Source organism: Aythya fuligula, chromosome 23, assembly GCF_009819795.1.
Source record: "Aythya fuligula isolate bAytFul2 chromosome 23, bAytFul2.pri, whole genome shotgun sequence".
Classification (NCBI taxonomy): Eukaryota; Metazoa; Chordata; class Aves; order Anseriformes; family Anatidae; genus Aythya; species Aythya fuligula.
The window spans coordinates 7,067,527-7,094,523 of NC_045581.1; the positions used below are offsets into that span (position 1 = coordinate 7,067,527).

Below are 26,997 nucleotides of genomic sequence, written 5' to 3' on the forward strand. Positions count from 1 at the left end.
CTCCTCTCACCTGCTGCCTCTCAAACACCAAGCTTCCACCACAGTGTCTCCTGTGCTAAAAATTGTCTGCAACTGCTTTTTGGTTTAAAAATAAATTATATATATATATATCAAGGGGGAGTCTTCCATTTTCCCATGAATCCTCTGATGGTTGAGATCTGTGGACTTTCCTCTTTCTTTATCTGCTTCAATCCTCTGCTTTTCCTGTCTATATCAAAGTGAAATGAATGTGAGTCCTATAATCAGACAAGAGTCCCACTGTGAAGGGGATTTTGAAATGTTGAAATATGTCAGGATGGTGAATTTTTGATTACTTAATTGTTGTTATCATTATGAGGAGGGCCTCTTAGATGAGACTCAGATAAGTCTGAAGGCTTATCAACCTTTGACGATCTCTTCTGGCACTCTACACTCCTTCATCTTCATATCATAAACTCCTTCTTCAACAGGATTTCTCTGATTCAGTGTTAGTGCTTCAGGTCTGGGCCTACAGTCTTACTATAGCAGAATTTCAGCTCAAGTTAAAAACAGGCACACTAAGAGCTCCCCAGTGTTTAGTAAAGATGGCTGTGAAACTGACAGGTGCTCTCATCATCCTGACACATCAGGCAGGCCCAGGGACTCGGCTCTGCTGTCCTCAGGGGGATCTCTGCAGCAGGACTCCTGGTGCTGGGCACCCTGCCGCTGCTGTCTGTGCAGGGCTGGTCCTGGGGAGGGCGGGTGGGCACTGCCTGACCGATGGGTAAGTGCTGGCTGCTGAGGGAAGAACACAGGTTTACGGCTGCTTGTGGGAGAGGGAGCATACAGCACCCCTAGAGACAAATCTCTCCTAAGTTCTGCAGTGTGAGAACTGCCCTGGCTGGTGCTAAGCTTGTCTGCACCATTCAAATTACTTCCCTTTCTGCTCATGAGAAGGAGGCAAAGGACTGGGTAATTCTTCCTGTGCAGGTCCTGAGTTAGCCTGAATTTGCTTGGTTTTAAATCACAGTAACTCCACCGTGTGCGGGGAATGCTGGTTGATTCATGCCAACGTCAGCGCAGGTACAGTCACCGCCCCCTGCCACCACTGCTGAGGGTGGGTGTTTTGCTGACTGGCTTAGTATCGTTCATCCCTTCCAGCAAAGGCGAGTTGCTGTAGAGGTTGCGTAAAGCAGAGCTCCCAAATATGTGAAAGCATTCTTGACTCTTTGCCCGGAGCCCACCAGTTCCTTTTGAAGATTAAGATACGAGTGATGAAGGCGATTCACCTCTGAGTGAGCAAAGGTCGTGTGAAAGTATGAACCCACTTGTGTTTTGCAAAGGCCTTACACTGACAAATGAGAGAAGCTTCCTCTGGAGCAGTATCTGCTCTGGACAGTCAGCAGCTGGTTTGTGCTGACTCTTGACTGGCTTGTAAAATGTACCTGGCAGGTGTGCAGCAGAGAGTGTCTGTGCACACGTGCGTGCACACCCACGCTGGGCTCTGCGTTCTGTGCAGGCAGTGTGCTTCAGCTGCACCAAGGCCTGGTGCTGGCAAACCCAAGTGTCCATCCCCTGAGCAAGCACGCAGCAGAGGTGTAGGATTTGCCCACACTGCCCTTTTCACATATTTCAACCCTAATAAAAAAGGACTCTCCAGCCAGGGCAATGTCTCCTATGGGCATGGTCAGTTTCCACCACCTATTTTTTGGTTTATCAGATGATAGCACCAAGAGGAGTTTTTCCGCAACTCTCAATAATTGTAGTAATTATTCAACACAAAGAAAATTGGAAGCTTTTATGTCAGCTTTAGCTAATATCTTCCATTATACAGCACCAAGTACCACCAATTAGCTGCTGGACTATCAGCCAGCCAACCACGGCAGGCTGAGGACAGCACTGTGAGTTAGCATGCACTTTGCAGAGTTTGAAAGAAGTCCTGTTCGAGGAGCTTTGCTCTGGTGTCTGGGTTCCGCTGCTCACAGCACTGGGACCCACTTCTGATCATAGTTGTAGATGAAGGAATACTTCCCAAGTGCTCTGGGTGAATAAGCACCTGCAAAGACAGATATGCATTAATGAAAAAAAAAAAAAAAAGAGAGAGAGAGAGAAACATAGCAGTGTGTGAGCTGAATTTTGCAAGAGCTCTGGTATCCACAGTGCTGGGTGGAGGGCTCTGCTGTTCAGCTGTACAAATAACACCCGGTTTCTATGTCTTTATTCATGCTTATTCATTCCTTGCATCATCAACCAAGCAGCTGAGGATCTTGGTGTGTGGTGTGATTCTCCATTGCTATGAAGGGCAAAACAGCATCCTGTGTTTTGTTAAAACACCCACACATCACGTTTGGAGATTCCCTGGCACCGTGTTGGATATCGGAAAGGATCAAAGACACAGGAAACTGAAACTGTTTCACATCTGTTTCACAATGTGGAAAGCTTTAATGAAGTCACTGAGGGGTCCCCTCCACTCTGCTTTTTCACATTCTTCCTGAAAAATTCCTTGGATTTGTATAAAATTTCTGATTTATGAGAAAGGTACTAAAATCCTCAGCCTGTGTGAATGACCTGGTATCTTCTGTAAAGTGTCTCTGGCCATAGAATTTTGTGCTAACATTTGGTGTACTTTGGGGTAGTTTTAGTATGTTGAAGGTTGTCTTGACTGTAAATTTAACTGTGACTCCAATGTAAGGGATTACCCAGATTTCCTGAAACACTGAGCCACTGGCTCCAAAGGAGCCCAGGCATCAACAACCAGTGAATAACCAGCCTTTATTAAAGTTGTTGCTTTTTATCAGCTACCAGCTGATTTAGTTCTGACGTATTTTACACCTTCCTCTAGTTCTATTCCTTGTGGTCTAGTGCTGAATATTTCTGTACATGTATTTCTGTGGGAAGGGCTTAAGTCACCTCTAATCTCATGACTTGGAGTTTTGATCCTGTGGAATTTTCTTCCCCACTTTTCAGATTGGGCTAGAAAGAAGATGCGTGTGTGTTTTGTTGTTGTTCTTGTGGTGTTTGTTTGTTTTTTCCTAACAACAAAGAGAAGACCGCATGCATGGTTATGCGATGCTGGTGTATCCTTGTCCTTTTCATGCACTAACATGGTATTGCATAGGTTTCTAATCAATTTGGCATGAAGGACTGATGAAAATGACAGATGGCATTTCTTCACCATCTGCAGAAGGTATCTGTAGTACATTCCCTCCCTCTTTAATTAACTTGGTAACCATCCTCAGTAATTTTGGGCCAGATTTTCAGCGTAAATAAACTGGCCTAGCTCTGTACCTTTAACTGAGACAGACTAATTTACTCTGGCTGGGGATCTTGTCCTAGCTTAGTCAGCAGAACAGCTCTCAGGGAGCTGGCATGTTGACACAGTACCTTGCAAGTCTGGGATATGATCTGGATGGAGCTCCAGTAAAGCCCATTACCCCAGTTTGTGCTGCCTCAAGAGCCCTGGAGAGACTAATGCAACCAGCATGTTCTCTTGCTCTCCGTGGATGGTACAAATTCTGTATCTAGGAACGTTCATATGTTAGTAGTAACAGCAGTATTACTATTGACTGCTTTTCCAGTCCTTTGGTAATCACCTAGAAGAACTTCAGAATCTTAGAAGAAATAAACAGGGCAAGAAGTATGAGTCTTAACTGAAAAAAAAATAATGTTATTCATGCCTAGAGACAATCAGCAAACGGGATACATTCCACCAGGGCCGAGCTGAGCTCCACCTCCGCCCCATGACTAGCTCCCTGCCTGTATATGAAAGAACTGCTCTGCACAAGGAGACTGCAGCAGGATTTGTCCCTGTATCTGCCTCCCTTATCAGTGCTAATGGCAGAGGGTCAAAATTCGGGCATGCTTCCTGGTGCAAGCTGTCCCTTTGCCATTGAGGAACAGCTCCCACTGCAAGCACTGCTGGCAGGGTTGAGGCAGGGCCCACCGGTCCTGGCTGGACAGACTGGTGGCAATTGTGCCCATGCATGTTGCTGGATGTCAGCCTGGCGTGTTTAACCCATTCCTCAATGGCGGTGTGTCCCTCCTACCCCTTCACCATATGTTTCCTGATTACAAGCTACTGGGCATGTTTCTTTTCTTGTTTTACTCAAGTTTAGATCAGGAAAATTCTGGCAAATCCTTCTGAGGACAGAACAGCCGGAGGGTTATAAAACTAAAGACACTGTGCTGAGGTGCTGCGTAACGTTACTCTCTAGCTGGGACATGGAGGCTTTCTCAAGAGGATGTTGTTTCTTTCCTGTTCTCCTGTTCCAAGTGCTCTTCCCTCCCAATTGAACAGCAAAGTGTTGCAGGTGAAATGTGTGTTGCACCAACAGCCAGAATTATGAGATTATGTGGTAGTTTTATACACACACTGTAAGTCACAGAACCTGTTTGTCAAATACACTGACAGACAGCTGGTGATATTTTAATGGCCTTTACTTTGAAAACATGAATTTTTCTATCTTGCCTTTAAAAAATAATATTGTAAAATATGGAACAGCAAGTTGGTTATAGCGCTGGTAGTCAGGACTCTAGCCCTACTTTGGCCATGTTGCTGTTGTGCAATAGAGATCAATTTAGCCCAGATTTTCAATACTAGACAAGTGAAAGGTAGCAGGGGACACTATGCTCTGATCTAAAAAGGATTTAGCTGCTTGGTGGTCATCATAAACCTACGGTCACAATATCCAAAAGATCCGATGTGACACGTACTACTGAGTAAGGTGCCTTTCAGAAATGGTGTGTGTCTACATGCCTTTGAAGGTGGGCTCTCCAATTTCTGTGCTTTGTTTCCTTCCTGTTGAATGGGCAATAGTGCTGTTTAGTCACATCTGTAGGCCTCACATCTCTAGCAGTGAGAAGTACTTCAGAATAATTCTTATTTTTACCTGGCCCGGGGAACCCTTCCTGTGATCCACCCCCCATCCATCGCTCCGTGTTTGAGACAAACACAGCACTTGAGCAATTCTGCTTTAGAGAGCCTCTGTAATCCACGAGGTTGTACTGCCCAGGTCCAGGAAAAGGTGGATCTTTACAAGGTGGGATTGCTGGAGCACAGAGTGTCAAGCAGAATTTCTGTCTGTCAAGAGAGAAGAGGCTGAAGAAGCTCGTCCCATAGTGGTGGAGTTTTGTCACAAAATAAAAGCTGTTGTTTCTGTCAGGTGCCCAGGAGAGGTCAGTGCTTAATCCTCCTAAACCAAAACCTCTGGGGAAAATTATCTAGGAGAAAAAAAAAAAAAAAAAAAAAAAAAAAAGTCCAATTTCAATGCTATAGTCAGCCTGCTTTATTTACTGTGAAATACAAAGACTTGTCACTGGTCCAGCTTCTGCAGAGACCTAGCTGCTCCAGAGTAAGCCAGCACTGAAGGCAAAGCAACAATGCCAAATAACTCCAACTGGGAGTTCCTCCCATTCTCTCCCACTGATTGAAACAGGAGAGGGTGCAGGCTGTAACCCCAGCAGCTGGGTGTGAAGTGTTTTTGTGTCTTCCGATGGTACAGACTGGCAATCTTCTCTCCTCATATTTAATTTGCCCTTCCCTCTAGCCCTCTGTCCTTATCAAATGCCACTTGGCATTGCTTCCCTCTCAGCCTACAGCTTCCCACTCTTTATATAAAACCCCTGCTAAAAGATACAGCTGCTGAGAGATGCAGTAGATACACCTGTTGAGTAAGGAGCGCTGTGGGCCTTCTCATGTTCTCATTCTTTTCCATGGTCAGGAATTTATTGTTGATCTTAATCTTAGGCCAGGCAAAGTCACTGCATGGTGACAATAAATTTACTTGAACAATTTGCTGATAGGCAGATTTATTTGCCTTCTCATAAGGATATGAAGGGGAAGGAGTTTCCTTTCATGCCTTTAATCCCTTTGAAACAAGTGGTAGGATGGGATAGGTGGGAACGGCAGTTCTGGCTTGAAGGAAGTACTTGAGAGTTTTATTAAGCCTCCTTTCAGCTCTACTTCCCACCATAGCAGGGGCTAGCAAAATGCCCACAATTTACCCCGTAGGTTGTCTGAGATGCTGTACTGCTGTGAGCAACCCTCAGTGTTCCTGCTCAGTGGTTCCTGGATTCGACCCTTTATGCCTAGTGTTACTCTGGGGGTGAGTTTAGGCACTGGCAATGCAAAAGAAGCAAAGCCTCGTGCTTAAAATCCCTGTCTGGGCTACAAGAGCTGAAGGAACCTTTTCCAGGCCATGTGTGCTTTGGCTTCTTGCTCTGTAAAATGGGGGTAAGATATTACCCCTACATCATAAGGGTGGTGCAGTATTTAATTACTGTTTGTAAATGTCTGAGAGATCATATGATAAAGGTACCTCTGATACACTGCTCCAGGATGTTATCAGCCCACACTCCCCTTCAAGGCAATGCTCTGTAACACTTCCATCTCTGAGCTAGTTCCTGTAAATCTGTGGCAATAACTGGCCAAATTGGACCGGGTGATATAGTAGGATACTGTGGGATCACTCTGCTGTCTGACCTTGTTTCAGATGTTGCATGGAAGTAGCATGTCTTCCAGAGCTGGACTTACTTGAAAGGAGTTTTCTTTGCCTCCCTGGTGGGTTTATATGACTGATAGATTGTGGGCTCTGCAGTAATTCTCTCTGTCCTTGTCAGGCGGGAGGTCTTTGACTTGAAGCAAGATGTTATACCCTTGGGTGACACCTTGGTGAAGGAATCATTGATGTTGTAGTGACCTACAAAACAAACAGGAAAGAAATGTAAACACCAAACATGGCTGCAACACTGGTGCTGAGAAATGAGAGTGCAACAGTCAGTGAATGTAACAGAAGGAAAAAGAACCGGTATAACAGGACTGTGTGGGGAAATCAATTCTGGATTTGGGAAGTGCTATCCTGGGCAGAGCTTATTTCGAGGGACACTGATAAGGCAACACCAAACTTTGTCTTGAGCATAGGCACAAATGGAGACATTAGCAATTTTAAAGAATCAAACAGGAGGAGAACTTGCACGTGATATACCTCTGCATGATATGTGCCCTCATGTTCTGGGTCTTAAACCTCAACAGGCTATGGGCCAGGAGTAGGCTTCTTTTGCAGCTAGAGTACCATGGAGCTTGGTACATTATATGCTAACGTGGCTTCTCCAGGAACCTCTGGCATCTACACAAGAGTTGCAGGGTTTTTAGTGATTCCTTAAGGCTACTCAAAACTGTCAGGATGGTTTCTGGAATGTTGTCTCAGCAGAGACTCAATGGGATCAAGCCATAGCACTTGGAAGGGAGGCACACTGGTGTTCTGACACCTGCTCAAATCTCATATGCCTTGAAAAGCTCAGAGTGACCTGAATTGATGTGCAGTGGTGCTCTGCACGCTGACGGAACAGAACCAAAATCACCAGCAACATCTTTCTTCCAGCTCAAGGCTCACATACATGGAGAAGGCCATTTTCCAATTTTTTCCAAATTTAATCCTCTTGTGGTTCGCGACACAAACACTGCATGGGCAGAAACATTGTTGCTTTGCTTGCAGAAATCCGTAGATGTCTGTTTCAGAAAAAAGAAAAAGGGCTTGTTAATGTCTTTAATTGACCTAACATGTGGGTAATTACCAACGAAGGAAAGCCCACATTTAAAATCCAGTTGTCTCCATCGTGAATGATTCTAATGATGCAACTGTAGGCGGAATTAGGACCAAAATATCAGAGTGCTTACCAATTGTAGGTAGGTCTCTTTGTGACAGTCCAGCATGTAAGGGTTGCATTTACACACACACACTGAGGACATGAAACTCGTGCAGAAAATGTGGCTTTTGGCTTTAATTGCTATCTCCAGACTTCTCCAATGTCAGCTTTAAGTGTCTTGTTTGGATCAAGCTACTGACAGCCCAGAATTTGAGGTGGCACTGCCAAGACACCAAAAGCCACCTGCAAGACAGCCCCTGGAAAGTGCTGCAGTGAATAGGGGCTGTCTCTGTGGCTGTCACTGCTGGGACTGCAGTGTGGGCTGGTGGCCTTAAACTAAGCACGACTTGAAGAATCTGCACTTCAGTTCATTCAAGCCTGCAGATAATGCTGGAGTGGTTGTGCCTTCCAGCAGCTTGCACCAAGCTTGGTGTGCAGCACTGCAGTTCTACTGCTAGCAGTCCCCAAGCTAATTAACTTGGACAGAGGTGCCAAAAGTCCCTGGGGGAGGAGGTCATGCTGCTCTCGTGGAGCACTCAGCTATTTGCCACACTCGCTGCCCAGGTACACACAGCAGCTCTTGTACAGAATATACAAAGGAACACATTTAATCCACAGCTCCTAAGGAGCTCACACTCAAAGAGAGAATTGGTCATAGAGCTGAAGATAGCTTTGAGGACAACTTAGGATACTGTTTTCTTGTTGCTCACTCATTTTCCCCAGAACATTTGTCAATTTTCATCTGTAACCACCTTAAGAACAGATCCTCCAGTTCCTAGACAAAAGTTCCTTTTTGCCTAAGAGCAGTGGCCGCATAAAGAGAGCAGGATCTGGCCTTCTTTTTCTTCTCAGATGTCTCTTTGTCTATAGTCATAAATTATCAGACACTGCCATCTTTTAAATAGATAGTTTCCTGTTCTGCTTCTTGTAGGTTAGATAGTATCTCCTACAGTAAATCATGAGTCAGTGATTAATTCAAGAAGGCCGTTCCCAGAAGCAAATTCTTACAATGTTAAAAATAATATGATGTGAATCCATTATACTATGATATAGAAAATAATTATGGCCTGCAAACTAGTTTAATCAACCTAGAACATGCCGGGGCAGATACTCAGCTGAAGTGAGTCATCATAAGAAAGTTCACAGTCTTAGTGTATAGGTTGTACGAGCGAACATGATTACTCCATGTCAGCTGAGTCTCAGTAACTCTGTACGTGTGCTCTTTGCACACCCAAATTGTGAGGCAAGACATGTTTGTTTAAGACACCTTTGCTGATGTTTAAACTGTATCAAATTACTTTATAAAAGCATGAATTGCTTCAAGAACATGCATGCAGCCAGTTAAGATGTCTCCAGCAGATGAGTAGCAATTTATTAAGCTCATTAGATCGTGTCGTGTTCATTCTGCCTTAAAAAGCTATGCGATGTCATCAAATGTTATGGAGAGTCAACATGTTCTGCCTCAATCACAGTGGATGTATCCTGCATCAAAATATGATTTGAAAGGGAAAAGTTCAGTAGGAAATGGCTACAATGTAGAGATTCTGTGCAGAAAAAAAAATCTCTCTAAAGAATAACAAAATCGAAAAGTAAATATGGTTAAAGCAGGACAACACTGAAAGGACAAAAAAGTCCATTAGCTGAGTGCATATTATTATAAACTATCTGACAGTTGTTAATAACACTTTGTGTTTTGTTATCATCTTCCATATCTCAAAACACACTCTGAATTCCTGTGGACTAAGGCTTGCAACACGCCAGTGAAGCCTGGTCACTGTGGCATGGGTGGGGAGCATCAGGCATGGAACAGTTAAGTGACTTACACACGGGTGAATCAGGAGGAGGTTCAGGAACTGAACCTGAGGGCTAGGTCCTCAGCTGATATAAACTGGCACAGCTCCACAGCAAGTGGAAGGGCACAGCCAATTACATTAGTTCAACATACTCAAACCTGATTCCCAGCTCTGAGGTTGAACCTCAAAACCCAGTACCTGTTAAAGATGTAGAATTCACCTGCCTTGAGCTTCTTGGCAGAAGTCCCCTGTAGCCAACCAACAGAGGCTAGAGTTCTAGGATGAAAACTCACGGGACGTGGTGGGGTCTTCCAGTATCAAAGCCAGTAATGTTGCAAGGAGGGCAGAGGCTGCCACCATCCCAGGGTCAGGGATGTATTTTTCCTCCCTTGGTATTGAAAAGTTACTGCCTGACGTGTGCTCATTTCACAACACCTTGGGGTACACCTGCAGCATGGTCAGAGGTGAGATGGCAGATCGTGCAGAGATACCTGAGCTAGGTTCATGCTCATTCGTTTAAATACTGAGTGCAGTGGAACAGACCTCAGAGCCATCAGGCACAGGATAAGTATTTAATGGTATTTAATGCAAAGCTCTGGGCTGTTACAGCTACCTTGAGAGCTGTATGTAAACTAGCTCAGTTACAGCTAGTTGCTGTGTTTTATGGAACTTCATAGCATCACCTGGAACATCAAACTGACTTCACCAGCATTAAGTTAGCTGTGCCTTGCTGCCTGCCTTGTCTTCCCTTCCAAATCTCCTTACATGGTATTGATTGGGGGCTGGAGTAGGGATTTTCTCAGTCTTCCTAGAAATAGGTTGTTGAAACACACTGGAGTTTCCCATGCTAAAGTCTCGTCTGGACTGAAAATACGATAGGATGTTATAGGCATTTGCAGCTGGAAAGCTGGAGATTTTCTTGTGTGCAGTGCGTGGAACCTGGAAAGGGAGGGAGAAAGGAAATTGTCAGTAGCTGAGCTGAAAAGAAATTGTGAAATGACTGAGGCCTGGATTTACCAAATGTAATTTTTAAGGACAAATCACCTCTATCATTTTAAAATAGCAGAAACTTTGGTATACAGTACTCACAGTTGCAAGTTCTGTGAGATTAAATGGGAATGAGAATGACTTTTTCAAGTAATAAGCGTTGCTGATTTCTTCTTTTGGGGGGCACATGCTCATCAGCTGGCAAAATAAACTTCTTTTTTTTTTAAGTCTTGTGTTAGAGAGAACAGATCGTGAAATTATTCACTTTAACTATGAATTTCAGGTAGCCTAGTACAACGCTCTCAATGAGTCCACAAAGCATGTGTGTATGTATCCTCCTTTACACTTTTGTAAGTTAACAACAGCTCTGCCAATTTGGTTTGAAAAGGTGTAAAAGGACCACCTCTGGGTGAGACTGAGCAGAAAAAAATTCAGCCCCATTGGAAACTGAATTTAAAAGAGAACAAAAGATGAAAAAGCAGCTTAGAATAGCCGTTGGACTTCCACTTTAATTATAACTCTGTCTGATGACAGTGAAAAATGATTTTCCTTCTTGGCTGGATTTTAGAAACATCCCCAGTACAACCCTAAATAGACACTGCAGACAGGCAACAAAGTAGCTTACAGACCAGATCCACAGTCCACTGAAGTCACTACAAAGGGACTATGTGATTTTAGCAGCTTTGGAAATCAGTCTGAAATAAAATGCTTCCTCTTACCAGTGAAGGAAAGTATCCAGTTCCTTTCTTTGACAATGAAGGGCTGTTGATCTCTGGAGACTGATGAGTGACATTATAGAATCCTGGGCCTGGATTTTCACTCTAGCAAGAGAAGTACCACACACATTGACCAAGCTGTATTGATCACCTCTCTCTTGGGGCAAAGGCAATGAAATACAGGCATAGGCTCATACTGATGCTAATGGGACAGCTCCTTTCCCCAGTACCTCATCTTTCTGCCACATACTTGAGGCTCTCCAAATTGTGCTCCATGGAGAAGATGGTTGTGCTGAGGGAAGCAAGTTTGGTTCAATTTGCTAGAACCATCTATTAAATGTGCAGCGGGTTTCCAAAGCAGATGATAAAAAAAAAAAAAACCTGCATCTGCAAGCTCAATTACCTGGTGTTGCCCAGGCTTGGCTGCTCCTGCTGACCAGCCTGCTGAGGCTTGGATGGAATCCCATGCTCAACCCTGCCCCATAAAGGGGAGTTACTACTCTGACAGCACGTTCGTGATTAGCACCTTCCAGGACAGCACGTGTCAGGGAACCAACTACAGAGCCCTTCTCCCATCCACTGCATCTAGCTCTGGTTTGGCATGCACATCATCACGTCAGTGTTGTTGAAAGTAATTGGAGATTAGACATCTACACACCCTTGGAAATTTACCTCCTGCTACCGTGACTGCACACCTCTGTGTCCTTTGAATACTTTGAACTATATTCTGGTAAATATAAGGGAGGATTTAGCTGTGTGGTAAATCCACCAGAAATGCCTTCCAAACTCCAGTGTTCAGGCACCTGTGGGGCTGTGTGAATACAGTGGTAAACTGGCACAGTTACAAAAGTGGGTCAACTCACTTGGTAATTATTCCAGGTCAGGTACTAAGAAGCAAATAAGCTCTCTACATTGCCTACATTACAGGTGGGTAAACTTCGTGTACTGCTAAACTTCATTTATCCCTGACTACCCTGCTAAAGGAATGTGCTCCAAAATGGCTTGTGCTGAAGAGAACACAATCAAGCACTGGTGGAGGAAAATAAGTCAGTAACTGCAAAAAGGCCTAGCATTAAGCGACCTAATGCTTCCCCTCCCCTACCTAGCACAGTAACTCTTCTCTAGGGTAAAGCTTAAGAAAGAATCAGCCAAGCCCTTGTATAGCTTGTGGTTTGGCTTCCTGCCTGCTCTGCCCTTCAAGCAGGAAATTCTCAAAGGGAAGGGAGTGCTTTGTGAAGCTACCTTAAGACTCTGCCTCTTCTCTTTTACTCAGAACTTAGCATCAGGTCATCTGGAACTCCTGGAAGCTGACCAGACAGACTGATGGCGCCTACTTAAGGTATTTAAGCAACTTCTCTACCTTGATCATTTTCCCTCATCTTTTGTCCTTTACGTCCTTGATTGTTGTTATTCAGTCCCGAGATAATATGTTCCTGATATCACTGAGATGGGAGAGACAAGCAAGGAGGAAGAGATCAAAGGAGGGAGAAGAAAGAGAAGATGCCAAAGGCAAAAGAAGAAAGAGGGAAGAAGACAAATACTTCCGAGATTTACCTACTTTACATACCTGGCACCCAAAGCTTCAGAAATTCAGAATATACTTAGTTTTCAGAGTTCTGGTGTTACAACATAGTCACCACACCACAGGAAACAGTCAGCGGGGGCCATGGGCATCCTCTTTCCACCAGCAGAGGATGTAGCTTGAAAGCTGCATCCAGAAAGCCCAGGAGGCCCATGGCACCTCTGAGTGTTGGCCAGACTTGAAAAGAAACCTTGCACAGCGCAGGCTGGGAAAACAGCATGGTTTTAACGTATCTTTCTGCTTCCCTCTGCTGGCCAGATAACATATACCAATGTAGTTCCTACAAATCAGGGGTCAGGGTGGAGTGTCCGAAGAGAGAAGGGGTCATATTCTCCTACCATTATACAAGTGTTAAGTCTACTGATTTCTTTAAATTTGCTCCTGAATTTCACAATACATGCAAGATATATGTTTGTGTCCATGAGGGTTCAAGACTGGAAAAGGGACCAGGGACAAAGCTGGGTGGGAGAGATGTAGGGAGATGGTAAGGACAAGGGTGATGTATGTGCAGTAATTTTAAGGTTTAAATTAGTAACACTGCTTTACCATTCACTTCATACTGTTAAGAGTTGTGATTAAAAAACAAATTTAACAACCATATTCTAGACTTAGTTCCTTATTCGCCATGTTTTTAGTTGCAGTTTAGTGTTTAGTTTTTTATTATGAGGACATGAACTTCAAACATTTTTGTTACTCACCTGGTTATACTGAAATAGCTTTGATTGAGAATTAAATCCCTTTTTTTCTGAGTTTGAGATTACCTTACCATGGTGCTTATAAGGACTGGAGGAAATCTGGAAACCTAGAAGGAACAGCCAATGGTAACAAAATTCTGAATATGAAGATACAGAAAGAATGTAACTACAACACCAGTTTTCTTTTTAAATAGGATGTAGAACTTAGGGGCACATCTAACATTAACGGTGCGTACAAGCCAAGAAACCAGCTGTCATTTCTGCATTTATTTAAAAAGCAAAGTGAAGAAAAAAGAAAAAAAAAAACACACTTTGAAGCACTAGTGCTGATAAACGGACTTGACGGGTGACTCAGTGCTGTTTAGGGTGGTGAAGCCACGGGGCGAGCTCTGGGCTTGGAGGCGGGTGGCGGGGGGACAGGGGGCGGTTGGTGAGGGACAGGGGGCGGGTGGCGGCCTGGTGCCGGTTGCCGTGCCGGGAGCGAGGCGCAGGGCGCGGTGCCGGCCCGGGCGTCCCCAGGAGGGAAGCGGGGCCCTGAGGCCTGCCGGCGGCCGGGCCCTCCGCGCTCCCGGCGCTCCCCTCGCGTCGGCCTCGGGAGCGCCCCGTGCCGCGGGCGGGCCCCCCCTCGCCGTACCTCGAGCTCCGCCAGTGCGGCCGCCCATGGCGCACCCGGCCCCGCCCCGCGGCCACCGGCACCGCGCAGGGGAAGCCCTCCCGCCCCCCCCTCACGGTTATAACGGCCCGCCCAGCTCTCCTCCAATCGGCGGGCCTGTTCCTTCGAGCCCTCCGGCAGGCACCCAATGGCAGGCGAGCTCTCAGAGCCGCCCTCCGCGCGGCTGCTTAAGGTGGCTCGGGGCCGGTCCCTCGCGCACGCGCCTTAAGGTGGCGCTGGCGGCCGGGACCGGGAGCGCCCCCGCCGCCGCCTCGGGGCCTGGGGGGGGGGCCGGGCGGGCGCCGCGCTCGGCCGCGGGCAGGAGGTGGGGGCGAGGCGGCCGGGCCATGGGGCCGCGGAGGCAGCAGGTGAGTGCGCGGGCGGGCACGGCCCGGCCCGGGGCTTCGCGGATCGCGGGCACCTCCCCGGCAGGGCCCGGCCCTGCCCCGGCGCCGGGCGGCCTCCTCCCCGCCGGCCCTGCCTCGGGCCCGGTGTCCGGCCGCCCGGGCCGAGCCCGGCTCCGCTGCCAGCCCCGGCACGCTGCTGGCGGGGCGCCGAGCGAGCAGCGGGAGGCTGCGGGGAGCAGGGACACCAGGAACGGGGCTCGGAGCACGGCCGGGGCTTCCTGAGAGGAGCTCGGTTAGATGCCGGCGGGGTACCGCGCCCCTGGGGCTGAGGCAGCGTGTGGGCTCCGGTGGGCAAACGCCTCTGCAAGCTCCTGTGCACGGGACTTTCTGAGAAGGGATTTAAACTCTTTCTCTGCTGCTATGTGCAGCTCTTAGTTTGATTCCGGTGAGTTTTCTGTGGAATCAGCATCATTTCACTGCAGCTTTTGGCCAGTTGAGTTCATTTGACCTGATTCTTTTTTTTTTTTATTATTTATTTATTTATTTATTCAGTGTCATCTTGGAGGAATATAACGTTAGTGCCCCACTAACTCACTGGAAATATTGGTTCATCTCCACCTCTGCCTGCAGTGCCTATTCTATCTCAGCGTAGCCCAGTGGAGGAAGAAGAGCAACAGATAGATTACAGAGAGCTTGTTTGTGCTTCACGGATGTAATCGTTTGTCCATGCTAAACAGGACGGATGAGAAGGACTGGTACTAAGTTCCAGATAACATGGTTCTAGCAGAGTCCAAGTCTCCTCTTTAAAGAGAAGTTCTGGCATCTCAGAGGCTGAAAACCAAACACTTCAGTAAATAAAAATGGAAGGAGGCAACAGTCCAAATCTGCAACTTCAGCAACTCCCACTGGCCACAGCAGCGGTTTCTGTGCAGCCACACACAGACTCCTTTTCTTACAAGGTCAGGTTTCTACCCCAGACTACCCCTAGAAGGCCTTAACTATTCAAGTAAGCTGATAATGCCACTTATTTTGGTTATTTTTTTTTGCAGAAAGTGCACTGTCTTTGTATTTAGCCATGCCTGCAGGCCTGAGTGTATTATATACTGTGTATATAAGCAGTGGGAGAAAGAAATTCTACGTCTCAAAGAGCTAGACAAAGTGAAGAAAGAATGATTGGCAGTTAAAAGATCACATAGCTGTCTAAAATGGGTTAGGAGCAATAAGTTTTGCTAGGTAACTCTTCAAACTATTCTGTACATCAGTGATTGAGACCAGATGTTCTCATCTGCAGTATCTGAGTGCTTACATTTCAGCCCATGATCTCTCAGAGCCTGTAGCCAAGGTAGGACCTGTTGCAATAATTCCTCCTTATTCTCCAACTGTAAATGGAACTGTTCCCAAATCACTCTCCTACAAATCCATCATTCTGAAGGTGCTTGGAAAATCCCTGCAAGAAGGGCTTTTCCTCCTTCCCCCCCCCTTTTTTTTTCTTTCCACCGTAAAAAGTACTTTGAGAACACAGTCCAAGATGCATTGTAAAAATTAGTTAGACTGGCATGAGGTTTTCGCAGGCTTGCAAGCTCTCGGTCCAGCAGCCAGTCACACTGTTCTACTTACAGTGCCTCAGCTGAAAGGGCTTCCTCCTCGCGGTCTTCCAGACTGAACCCGGAAACCATGCTGAATTTTCTGTGGCTTTCTCTGTGATCACACAGCGATGTTTTTGTGCCAACTTTACTGTCTTGTGGGGAAAGCATCTTGTGTTTTTGAATGAAACTGCTTGGGTGAATCTTACTTTCTCACAGCCTGACAAAGCTTTTTGTTCCGCTGATACAAACTTGAAACTCTGAAGTCATTGTTAAAATCAAGAACTGTAAATTTACAGTTAAGGGAGGAATACAAATGAGAGCTCAATTATCCCAAATCAATCAAAGGTAGTACTCCACTGTGTCTTGGTGACCTGCAATGAGATGAAAAGTGCTAGTGACATCTAATGAGATCTAGACAGTTGTTGAAGGAGCACAAGTGCTAAATGGCCTGTCTTGAGTTCATGCTCTTCTGTTTGCTCCTAATGAATATTTCCTTTGTGACTCAGCTTGCTTTACATTTTTTATTTCAAGCTCTGTCTCTGGACTATGAAAATTACTGCTGAGTTAGTAACGCTTATGTGGAATGTGCTAAGAACTTAATAGGAGTTGCTACTAGTTACCTTTTAATTTGGAGTGTCTGGTTCATGTAAAAAGCAGCATAAAATCTGTGATAATTGACTGCTCCATTAAATGGGCCAAACTGCTCACCAAACCAGCAGATGGTATAGGTTGAGAAGAGCAAAATAGTTACTGAAAGGTGACCCACAGAATGCAGAGGTTCCTGATCCATATGCTGCTGAATGCCAGGCCAACCTTATGAAAACAGATTTCATAAGAGTGTTGCTAAAGATATTAAAAAATGGATTTTTTTGAAGGGAGGAAGGAGTGAACAGGTTGTTGTGTTTAGCAGTTTGACCTTTCCCTCTAAGAAACCGCAAAAATGTGAATACATGCACGCTAATTTGTCTCTCATACAAAGTGTTAGTTGAGGAAGGGTTATCTTTCACTTAAGTTTCATAGATTTGGAACGGAGCCACAAGGAAGTTACTTGAATTATCTTAGGTCATGTAGAGAAGATAAACAATGATTTATTGACAGGTGATCTAGGAACAGATTTTAAAGTGTTCTCTCTTCCAGATTGTGCAAAAAGCCTGAACTCTCTTCAAGGTCCAGTGGGTAAATTTAATATCTGTGTATTTACTTTTTTACAGGAGAACTTGATTGGTGCATTACTAGCTATTTTTGGGCATCTTGTTATCAGTATTGCACTCAACCTTCAGGTGGGTATCATGAAACAAATATTGATCCTGCCTCAAGCATCCTGCATTAAAAAGCATCAAGCACGCCGAAGCTTCTGTGCCTTTATTCTCTTTTCTAGAAATACAGCCACATCCGGCTGGCAGGCTCCAAAGACCCCCGAGCTTACTTCAAAACCAAGACATGGTGGTGTGGACTGTTTCTGCTGGTGCTGGGAGAGCTGGGAGTGTTTTCCTCTTACGCTTTTGCTCCTCTTTCACTGATTGTGCCTCTCAGTGCAGTGTCTGTTATAGGTAAGGAAGAAGGAGATGACTGATGTCTGAGTGTGTTGCACTGTGATACTGCTGGTGACTGGGTCAATATGTACATCATCCTGTTTCTCTTTCTTTTTTTTTCCTATAGCTAGTGCGATCATAGGAATTATATTTATTAAAGAAAAATGGAAGCCCAAGGATTTCTTGAGTAAGTTCCACAGTTCCTTTTCATTTTTCCCTTCTGTTTACAAGCTATCGTGCACATAGCATGGCCTCCTAAGAGTCACAGAGAGATGGAAAAGTCTGCATTAACTATAGTACCTCTTCAAAAAAAATGTCATCTCATCCACTGTTTGTTAAAAATTCATTTTTTGTGTGTTTTGTTTATGTCTGGTGCCAGGTTTTCAGAACCTCATCTTGCTGTTTCATAGTTTTTTCAGAATACATAGAAATCATGTTTGTTTGCAAATTTGAGAATCACAGTTCTCTGAGCTGAAGCCGGAGCCAGGGGCCTTGACTCTGTAATAGCTTACACACATCTGAATCAGATAAATTTTGTATGTGTGCAGCTGTTTGCAGAACTGGGGCATTCGTTCTGCTATTTCCTGAAAAATGGGCTGTAGGCAGGCATGACAAGCCCCAGATGTAGATCTGACAACTTCTGTTGTTTTAGCAGATGCTACCAGGTGTCCTGGTGTGAGTTCTTTTCTCAACTCACACCACACATATTGCTTAGGGTTATTTTTACTTCTAATGTTTTGAAAGTGGGGCATGAATGGCAGAGGAATGAGTCATTTGGAGGAATATGCATGATGTCATGGCCGCTGCGCATGTGCGATATTAGTTCCATGCATCCATACTAACCCTCTAACTGTCCTTTTTTTGTCCTTTGGTCGCCAAAGGGCGCTATGTTTTATCCTTTGTAGGCTGTGGTTTGGCAATTATTGGAACTTATCTACTGATAACATTTGGACCTAATAGTCATGAGAAGATGACGGGAGAAAATATCACTAGGCATTTAGTGAGCTGGCCATTTCTGTTGTATATGGTAAGATGGCCCGTAACATGTGGGACAGTTCTCTGCTGTATGCCTGATTTGGGAGTTTTGTTTCAAGTGTTTTTATTTATGGGGACTAGCAATGTTTCTTATTTGCTAATGGACTGTTTTCAGCTTTTGCTAGTGTCACTTCCACAGCGCATGTGGACACCTGCATGCACAACTTAGAATTTAAATATCTTTAACTTAAAATTTTTAAATAGCCTGCTCTTTCCCTGATTTGTCAGCCTCAGCCTGTGACAGCAGTGTTGGGGGCAGCTGAGAACAGTTTTTCTAGAGGTGCCCAAACATTGTGCTTGCATCTGTTCTTTTCCTAGGCTGACTTCCTCTGGAGTCATCATTGTCTCATTGATAATATTGTGCAATCTGTTGCTCCTTAATAAAGATAAGTTTGGCCGTTAAATAAAATGAGTGCTGTAGGGGTCATTTAAAGAAAGTAGGAAAATAAAAAGTAGGCTGGGATCTGTGATGTGAATATTAAATTGGGATTATTTGATCTGCTTCTTTACCTAGAATGTAATGTCAAAGATGTCCCATGTTTCCTGTACTGCAAAAGCCTACTGAATGTCTTGTCTAGTTAGAATCTATGATCATGTTAAATTTGATATGGAACTGTGTCAGATCCTCGTTTTCCTTTGAGTTGTCCTGTTGTATGATTCTGATATTTGACTGGCTCAGAATCCCATCTGCTGCCAATGCTACTTACTTAATATCTAATGTTCTCTCTTCTGGTTTTTTTTTATTTTTTTATTTTATTTTTTTTTTTTTTTGTAGCTTTTGGAGATCATCGTATTCTGCCTGCTACTGTATTTTTACAAGGAGAAAAATGCAAACTACATCGTAGTTATTCTCCTGCTTGTGGCTTTGCTGGGTAAGTTGATATGGACTTAAAATATCTTCCTACTGTGGCTTAAAACACTAATCTACAGTAAAGTGATGTATCTGTAGCATGTAGGGAATTTTATTGGCCTAATTAATGTCATAAAATGTATCACTCTATTCCAGAAACTTTGCTACAAATTAGGTAAAGCTATTTTACAGTGATGCTTAGGATCTTTGCAAATGATTGTTGAATTGTCACCTTTGTCTTTTGTAAACATCCACAGGTTCCATGACTGTTGTGACCGTGAAAGCTGTGGCAGGCATGATTGTTGTCTCAATACAAGGAAACCTCCAGCTTGACTACCCAATATTTTATATTATGCTGGTGTGCATGATTGCTACAGCAGTCTTTCAAGCAACGTAAGATGCTCACCCTCTCTTTGTCTATAACTGCTGGATTTAGTGGGTCAGTAATTAATGAAATGTTTGTTATCCATTTAAAGAATGCTGATCACATTTTAGCGGGAAGAATTCCTGGTCTCTTCTATGACCTGTACTCAAACCCATGTCACAGGAGCCTGGGATAGCATTTTTCTTTGCTTTTCCGTGTAGTGACATGGCCAAGTAGTTTTGATACCAAATTTATACATCAGAAAAGTATTTGCAAAACAGTGGTACGATTGAAATGATGGCAAATCAAATAGAGTATCTTTGCACAGGCCAAAATCAGTGCTCTGTTTTTTTCCCCTCTGTTCTTGTGATAACATTAAAAAGTAGGAGCAGTAGGAACAAGGATAAGGAGCTATTCAAAACGTGGGTGGCATTCTGGCCTCAAGGTCAGTGGCAGTAATTTCACTGCCTGTAGTGAGTACGGCTAGAAGGTTTATTCCTCAATCATTCGTATTAATTCCAAAGCATGCTGATGCCGGTTTATTGAGAATACAGTTTCTTAAAATTACTCACCGTTGATTTAAAAGGTGCTTCCAGAAAGGAGAACTATATGAGTCTGTGGTAACTGCTACACAGTTTGAGTATCTGTCCCAAGTCAGCCTGTCATCTGTCATTGTATTGCAGGTTTTTAGCTCAAGCCTCACAGCTGTATGACTCGTCTCAGATTGCTAGCATCGGCTATATCCTGTCCACAACAATAGCTATCACAGCAGGTAATTGCACAAAACAGTGTGTTGGTCCTTTCTAAAAGATGGGCAAGAGATTTTGGAAAATAATTCTCACAGCTGGGGAAGGTGAATACTCACAAGATGATGACTTGTATTTTCATGTCATCTCTCTTCTGGAGCTGGCTTTATTTCTTTTTCCTCTCCCAAGATGTGAATTACCCATTTAAACTGTGTTAAGTTCTGTCTTTTTGTTAAACGTATTTGTTTCCTCTGGAAAAAGGTGTTACAGTTCTCTTCCTGATTTTTCTTGTTTGTATTGTATCTAGGATACACAGTTGTATAGGCACTTGCTGTACAGATTATTCCAATTTCAGCCCTTGCCCACACAGGAAAAATTTCACCTATATGAACAAAGATAAGCATTTTAAACCCCCTTAGACTTCAAAACTAAAGATATCCTTTTAAATATCTTGTCCTCAGTAGCTAGATGTATGAGCAAAACTAGAAGGAAAAAAAAAAAAACGCTGGAGAAATCATTCATTGCAGTCAAGCAGATGAACCATCCACATAAACTAGTAATTCTCTTCTAGCGGTATAGGGGCAATAGCTCCCCCCCTTAAGTTACACATCGCTTTTTAATGCGCTTCTTCAATGTCGTGAGAGACCGTGGCCTGCTCTTCAGCTAGTGTTTATTTCCTGGGGTGTTCCAAGCCATATGCTGCTCTCAGATTCATCAGCTTATTTACTTTACATCAATTAGAATTGTAAAAAGTAACAGCTAGAACGTGTGTACTGGGCTGCTTGTCCTCGTGACATCCAGGGTGCCAAGGATGCTTGCCATCTTAAAATTTTAAGCTGTGTATACGTGACTGGGGCCAAGGGATCCTGTTGGAGTTAGAGATCCAGTCTGTTGCTCAGATGTCAGAAATATGTTTATATGGTAACCACTGCTATATGGTGAGAACTCAGGCTGATTTGCATAGTGACCTGCAGTAGTTCCAGTGCTATTTCCTACCCTACCCCCATACCGAAAAACTTGTACTAGTTGCTGTGTGAAGATTTGTACATACACAGCTTCTGTTAAAGTGGAAATATTAATAGGGCATATTAATCTATTTTAAGACTATAAACAAATAAGGTGCTGACAACATAAATAGTAATCTTTAATGACTTGATTTCTGGAGGGACCAATGCTTGTGATGCAGCACTAAATGCTCGTGTTAGCTGGGAAGAAAAGCATCAATTATTTCTTTTTCAAGGAGCAACTTTCTACTTGGACTTCACTGGCGAAGATGTTCTCCATATATGCATGTTTGCACTTGGGTAAGTCTTAAGGTTCCTTGATGGAAAACTGAGAAGTATTTCTTCAGATGTATAAATCTAAAAACTATATGTAAAGTTACATGTGTTTATGTACGTGTGTATGAGACGCATGGCCTGCTGGAGAGGAGGGTGAACTGAATACACTTTCTCTGGTAAGAGCAGACAGTGGCCCATGGAGTCAGTGCCTTGTCTGAGTAATGGTGCATGCTGTAGAAGAATTTTGTCATGCTAGGTTATGCATAACTGTAAAAGGTTTGTGCCCCATATTAAATCTTTTTACTGACTGAATGGTGATCAGCCTGGATGTTGAGGCATATGGGCTGTTCCTCCAAATGTAGCCATTCCATGTAAGGTGAACTGGAATGCTGTCAAGCAGCTTATGAATCTAAAAGAACAGTGAAATAACTAGAAGCAGCCATCTGTAAGGGATCTGTTTCAGGTTTTGCACTGAGCCTTCACTGAATTATGGGACTTCAGGAGCCCTGTTTCTTAGGGTGTGGCCATTCACACAATGCAGATATAATCAGTAAAACTCACTATGTAACTCAGCATTTAGTCCTAGGATACAGCATTTGATGTGATTAACTTTCCATAAGCAGGGGATGGTCTGAAATGTCTTCCCGTTTAGTGCAGGAAAAAAACAATATCTTGGAGTTCAGTATTATGAACTGTGCCATTCTCTGTCAACATACTGTAAAAATCAATCAGCAGTTGTTTGTGTGTTTACCAATTGGGAAATATTGGAAAGTTCAGGCTGTTAAATCCTGGAATTTCATGAAAGCAAATCAAATTTTGATATGCTTGCTTTCTACTTTTGGTTAAGATCAATTAATTAATATGAACTTTTTTCAGCATTTTTATAGAAGTGAAACTGTGATTGCTAGGTGAATTTCAATACTGTCAAAGAAGGTTACTCTGCTGGGGGTTCCCTGTAATTCTGACTTCATAGACCTTTCTCTTCCAGTTCTGAATTCTTTACTGTGCTATATGATAGGCCTTCAGAAAAATCAACGTGCAACATTATCTCCTCTCCCTTTTCACAGTTGTCTCACTAGAACTTGTCTTTTTTTCCTCAGGTGCCTCATAGCATTTCTAGGTGTCTTCCTGATCACAAGAAATAGGAAGAAATCTGTACCCTTTGAACCTTACATATCAATGGATGCTATGCCAGGTAATAGTGGTTTATTGCTGTCTCTTTGGTCTTGGGCTTCACAATGGAAATTCAAGCTTCAGTTTCTCAAGCATCTCGATATATCAGGCAGCTGTTTTGTTTTTATGTTTTTTCATTCTCTTTGGTTGATTGTGCGATGTGAGGGGTACATCCATGCTTCTCATGAAGCAGAGGAGAGATGTTCCACTTCAGTACTCTTTTTCTGGGTCCTCTGACACCAGGGATAGTGTCAGAACAGTCTTGTCTAGGTGGCTGCTGTCTGGGAAGATAACTGATTTTGAGCATTTGCTTGGGATTGGTTCTCATCAAGCAGGAGGAACCAATTACTGGGGATGACTGAGGTACGTGGCAAGAGGTAGAGGACAGAAAGATCAGAAACTTATTTTTAGGAAGTAACAGCTAAATGTCTTTCTGGTGATCTGTGTAAAAGACATGCAGCATTTGATAAATGACTGCCATCTCTCATTCACTTGAGCATTATTTCTTCATTAGTTGTTTTAGAGCTAAGCAGAAGAACACTGTCTTTCATTTAACACTCAGGGAGCTGATGAGCCACATATATTGCTAACTCCAAGACCATAGAATTTGCAGATTTAATAGAGTGTAGATTGAATGCACTACTTCTGTTCCTAAGCATTTATTCTGTCTTTGTACTTTTCAGGCATGCAAAACGTGCATGATAAGGGGATTGCAGTTCAGCCTGACCTCAAAGCTTCCTTTTCCTATGGTGCCCTAGAGAACAATGACAACATGCCGGAAATTTATACTCCAGCTACGTTGCCAATAGTGCAGGAGCAACATGGTTCCAGAGGAGTTTCTGCTCCACCCTACCGGGTGCTGGAGCACAGCAAAAAGGAGTGAGTGACTGATATTCAAGGAACTGATTTGAATCATCAGAAGTATGACCTTTATTTATTTACCTGTTAAAACATAAGAAAGTGTAAAACCAACCTTGGTATAGTTTAAAGCTTGTCTCAAACTTAACTTTCAAGGCTGATTATTAAAATAAACAGCTCTCTATAGTTGTGAATTTGAAAGTGTTCATCTTAGCAAGAAGTAAATCCCAGTTCTCCATTCAAGGCTGCTATCTGGGAGTGTGAAATGCAGAATGTGGTGTCGTGGCTTTATGAAACCGATGGGATGACAGACGCTGTAGAAATGCAGAGCTGTGGGAAGAGGAGTGACCGTGCAATTTTTAGCCCTGCTGGCAGAGAGTTTATCTTCAAATAGAAATTTTCAGGAGTTACTCTCAGTGAGAGGAGGGAAGGATTTAATCTCTTCTCCAGAAAACCATCAGTCTCTCTCTAGAAGTTGTAAATCCTCATGTGTCTAACATAACCACCAAGCTACTACCTTAACATGGCAATAAAATGTAATCACTTTCAAGCATGAATAGTGGAACTTACTCTGTCTTCTTGGGCACTTCTGGTATAACTGTTCTCAAGCTACCATTGAACATATGCACTGAGCACATGAATTATTTTTATAGCACCACTGGATTATATGGCAGTTTAGAACAAAGATTGTTTGCCAGTTTTCTGGTTTCATAGCAAAAACTTCAAGTTGGATCAAATGGTACAGAAGGAATACTGTGAAGTACAAGAAGGAGGAAATGAGAATAGTAACCTGACTAAAGGGTATATTTTTGTAGTTCTTGAAGAGGTCCTAATTCTTTATTTTCTCTGTGGTTGAGGCAGGATTTACAATTTTGTCTAGTGATCTTAAATGCTTAAAAGAGGCAACATTCCTTTGGCAGTGTTAAAAAGCTAAGTTTAAGTGTTGTAGGTTGGGGTGCCCTTTTGTGTCCATTTTTTTCTAAAAAATAAGAAAGGTACTGGCCTAATACTGTGAGTGATCTGGGAGGAAGAAAGAAGCATACAGAGTCCAGCACTCGGTACTGAAAGAATAATGAAGCATTGTGTGCTCACAATATTTATCTTTCCAGCTGCCAAGAGAAGGCTGTAAACTAATACAAAGGGAGAATAGACACAAGGGGGGGAAACTTAGAATCACAGAATCATATCAAATGAAGGGGACAAAGTACATGGGTTTACTGGCATATGCCAGTTACTTTGATGTTTTGATATCCTCATTTCTCTAAAAGCAGTTGTTTTACTTGGAAACAGAATTTTAAGTCTGCTTGGTGTATCCTGGACTGTACACATATAAGAGCGTCTCCAAATGACCTTAGAAGGCTTAATTTGAATAGTGAATGTGTTTTGTGCATTTTTAAGTGCTTACTCTGGTTCCAAAGGGCTTGGAAGGATGTTGGGCTTGCAACAGTGGCTTTCTGCATTTCTTTTATTTTTTTTAAATTGACTTATGGCCAGGTTCTGTTCCTACTACCAAAAATTCCCAAGAGCTCCACTGACTTGTATATAGCTATTCCCAACTCCTGCTATTGTAGATGACAACAGAACTATTCTTTCGCATGTTTGCCTTGCCAGCTATGAATACCAACTTAATTTGAGACTGCTTTGGTGTTTTTGTGCAGCTTAAAAAAACAAACACCACCACCTTCCTCTGCGAAGAGCCGTTGCTTAGTGGCCATACATGTGTCTGTATGTGAAGTTTCTTCACCAGCTTGGTATATCTGACAATTTAAATCTTATCAGTGGCATCACATACACCACAGCTTACGAAAACTAAAGAAAGATCAGCTTTTCTTTTGCCCACAATACTTTGTGTGCTTAAGTAAGATAACAATGTTAATGGGCTAATATTACCAGTACATTAATCTCGTTGAAGTTGCAGTGACACTGATTTTCTACCTTTGGCTCTATATCCCCAGTAATTGATTTTGTGAATTTACGTGCCGCTTCTGTTCATTAATTACAAACAGTAGTACAGTGGAGTCTGGCTGGGCAGGGTACAAGTATACAGGCTTTCCCTTTCTCTCGCCTTTCAGTCAGAGGCAGAAGCTGATTGACCTGATCATTCTGAAAGCGCAGAAACATCCTGTTTTAAAACAAGCTGTGCTAAATCATGCATACCTACGCACTCTATATTTTGCATAGTAATATTCTGTGTTTAATTACTATGGAGGTATAAAATGTTTATACTGTAGAGCTGTTGATCAGAAGGGCCTGCTGTTGACTCCTATCCACAGGATGATTCCATGTGTAACTGAACACAGCTTTCCCAGTTCTTAGTTTCTCAGAAGTAGTTAAAAAACGCAGCTGACTGATGCGCAGACTTTGGCCAGTTGTCTTTTCTGGTTAGCTGGTTGGGGTTTTCTCCTAATCGTAGGGTTGTCTTTTCATGAGAGACAGACCCAGTGCTTTGCTGGGGGAGGGAGAGAGTGTTACTCTGAGTGATGCTGAGCATCCACTTGCACTTCTCCTGTGTGGGCCTTTCTCTGCCCAGTTCAGTGATTTTTTTTCTATACTTCTAACAGAGTATTTGTAGGGTTGAGGTGACAATGATGCCCAGGACTGCAGCAAACACAGCTAAACTACATGTGAAGATTTAAAGGAGTGGAGCCCATATCACATGCTAATTATTCTTGCCGCATGAAAAGTGATCAGTTGGTGTAAAGCACACTTGAACATGTGTATGTCAAAGCTTCAGTTTATCAAGAACTGATCCTGAGAGAGGCAGGGCACTGTAAACAGTGGAGTGTGCTTAGATTTCCAAATATGCAGCATTTTTTCAAAACTCAAAAGCTGAAAAAGTGAGCACAGAAATCAGCTGACTGTCCCCTTTACTAATCTGGGAGAATATCTCCTTGCTCTCTCTCCTAGTTTCCTTATTAACTGTGAACTGACATCTATTGCCTTTACACTGTGTGGCTTTTCAATGCACCAGAGCACTTACTTTGTTCTCACTGCATATCTTGCATATAACTTTATGCTGTGGATTACGACTCCAATGTTGGCTGAATGTACAAAATGATCTGCTTATGATGTTCTCTTGTTCACATTAAAAAGTACATATAAATCTTATGGTCCAACACTGTAAAGCTAGGATGACTGCTTAATTTTTCATAAGCAATGTTGCATGTCTATTTAATTTTGTCTTTTTGGTGAGAACTTT

General features: G+C 43.3%; 2 protein-coding genes across 5 annotated transcripts; one reads left to right on the top strand and one right to left on the bottom strand.

The window, feature by feature from the left end:
• Nucleotides 1-1,874: 1,874 nt before the first annotated feature.
• On the bottom strand, nt 1,875-14,056 carry STPG1 (sperm tail PG-rich repeat containing 1). Of its 2 annotated transcripts, XM_032202079.1 has the most exons (8): nt 14,010-14,056; nt 13,379-13,482; nt 11,102-11,203; nt 10,161-10,334; nt 7,354-7,465; nt 6,491-6,656; nt 4,848-5,038; nt 1,875-2,014 (listed from the first exon to the last, which is right to left on the bottom strand). In XM_032202079.1, exons 1-8 carry the CDS (start codon nt 14,035-14,037, stop codon nt 1,938-1,940), a joined length of 954 nt encoding a protein of 317 aa, XP_032057970.1. In that variant the 5' UTR covers nt 14,038-14,056; the 3' UTR covers nt 1,875-1,937. The 2 variants fall into 2 exon arrangements, with proteins under 2 accessions (XP_032057970.1, XP_032057971.1); XM_032202080.1 differs by lacking the exon at nt 10,161-10,334.
• A 255-nt stretch (nt 14,057-14,311) lies between these two features.
• On the top strand, nt 14,312-26,402 carry NIPAL3 (NIPA like domain containing 3). Of its 3 annotated transcripts, none has more exons than XM_032202144.1 (12): nt 14,312-14,395; nt 14,927-15,333; nt 17,172-17,240; nt 17,339-17,510; nt 17,620-17,679; nt 18,374-18,519; nt 19,303-19,399; nt 19,635-19,770; nt 20,425-20,513; nt 21,728-21,791; nt 22,868-22,962; nt 23,624-26,402. In XM_032202144.1, the coding sequence occupies exons 2-12, from the start codon at nt 15,235-15,237 to the stop codon at nt 23,821-23,823; spliced, it is 1,227 nt and encodes a 408-aa protein (XP_032058035.1). In that variant the 5' UTR covers nt 14,312-14,395; nt 14,927-15,234; the 3' UTR covers nt 23,824-26,402. The 3 variants fall into 3 exon arrangements, with proteins under 3 accessions (XP_032058035.1, XP_032058037.1, XP_032058036.1); XM_032202146.1 differs by having other exon boundaries at nt 18,398-18,519; XM_032202145.1 differs by lacking the exon at nt 14,312-14,395 and adding an exon at nt 14,723-14,819.
• Nucleotides 26,403-26,997: the final 595 nt, after the last annotated feature.

Excerpts from the sequence above, each read along its gene's own strand:
- STPG1 (XM_032202079.1), bottom strand. The coding sequence starts at position 14,037 with ATGGGCGGCCGCACTGGCGGAGCTCGAG. Across the intron at positions 10,335-11,101 it reads CTGGATACTTTCCTTCACTG|GTTCCACGCACTGCACACAA; the intron begins GTAAGAGGAAGC and ends CTCCCTTTCCAG. Across the intron at positions 2,015-4,847 it reads GGAAGGGTTCCCCGGGCCAG|GTGCTTATTCACCCAGAGCA; the intron begins GTAAAAATAAGA and ends CTGTCTTTGCAG.
- NIPAL3 (XM_032202144.1), top strand. The coding sequence starts at position 15,235 with ATGGAAGGAGGCAACAGTCCAAATCTGCAACTTCAGCAACTCCCACTG. Across the intron at positions 17,241-17,338 it reads GTATTGCACTCAACCTTCAG|AAATACAGCCACATCCGGCT; the intron begins GTGGGTATCATG and ends TCTCTTTTCTAG. Across the intron at positions 19,771-20,424 it reads ACAGCAGTCTTTCAAGCAAC|GTTTTTAGCTCAAGCCTCAC; the intron begins GTAAGATGCTCA and ends ATTGTATTGCAG.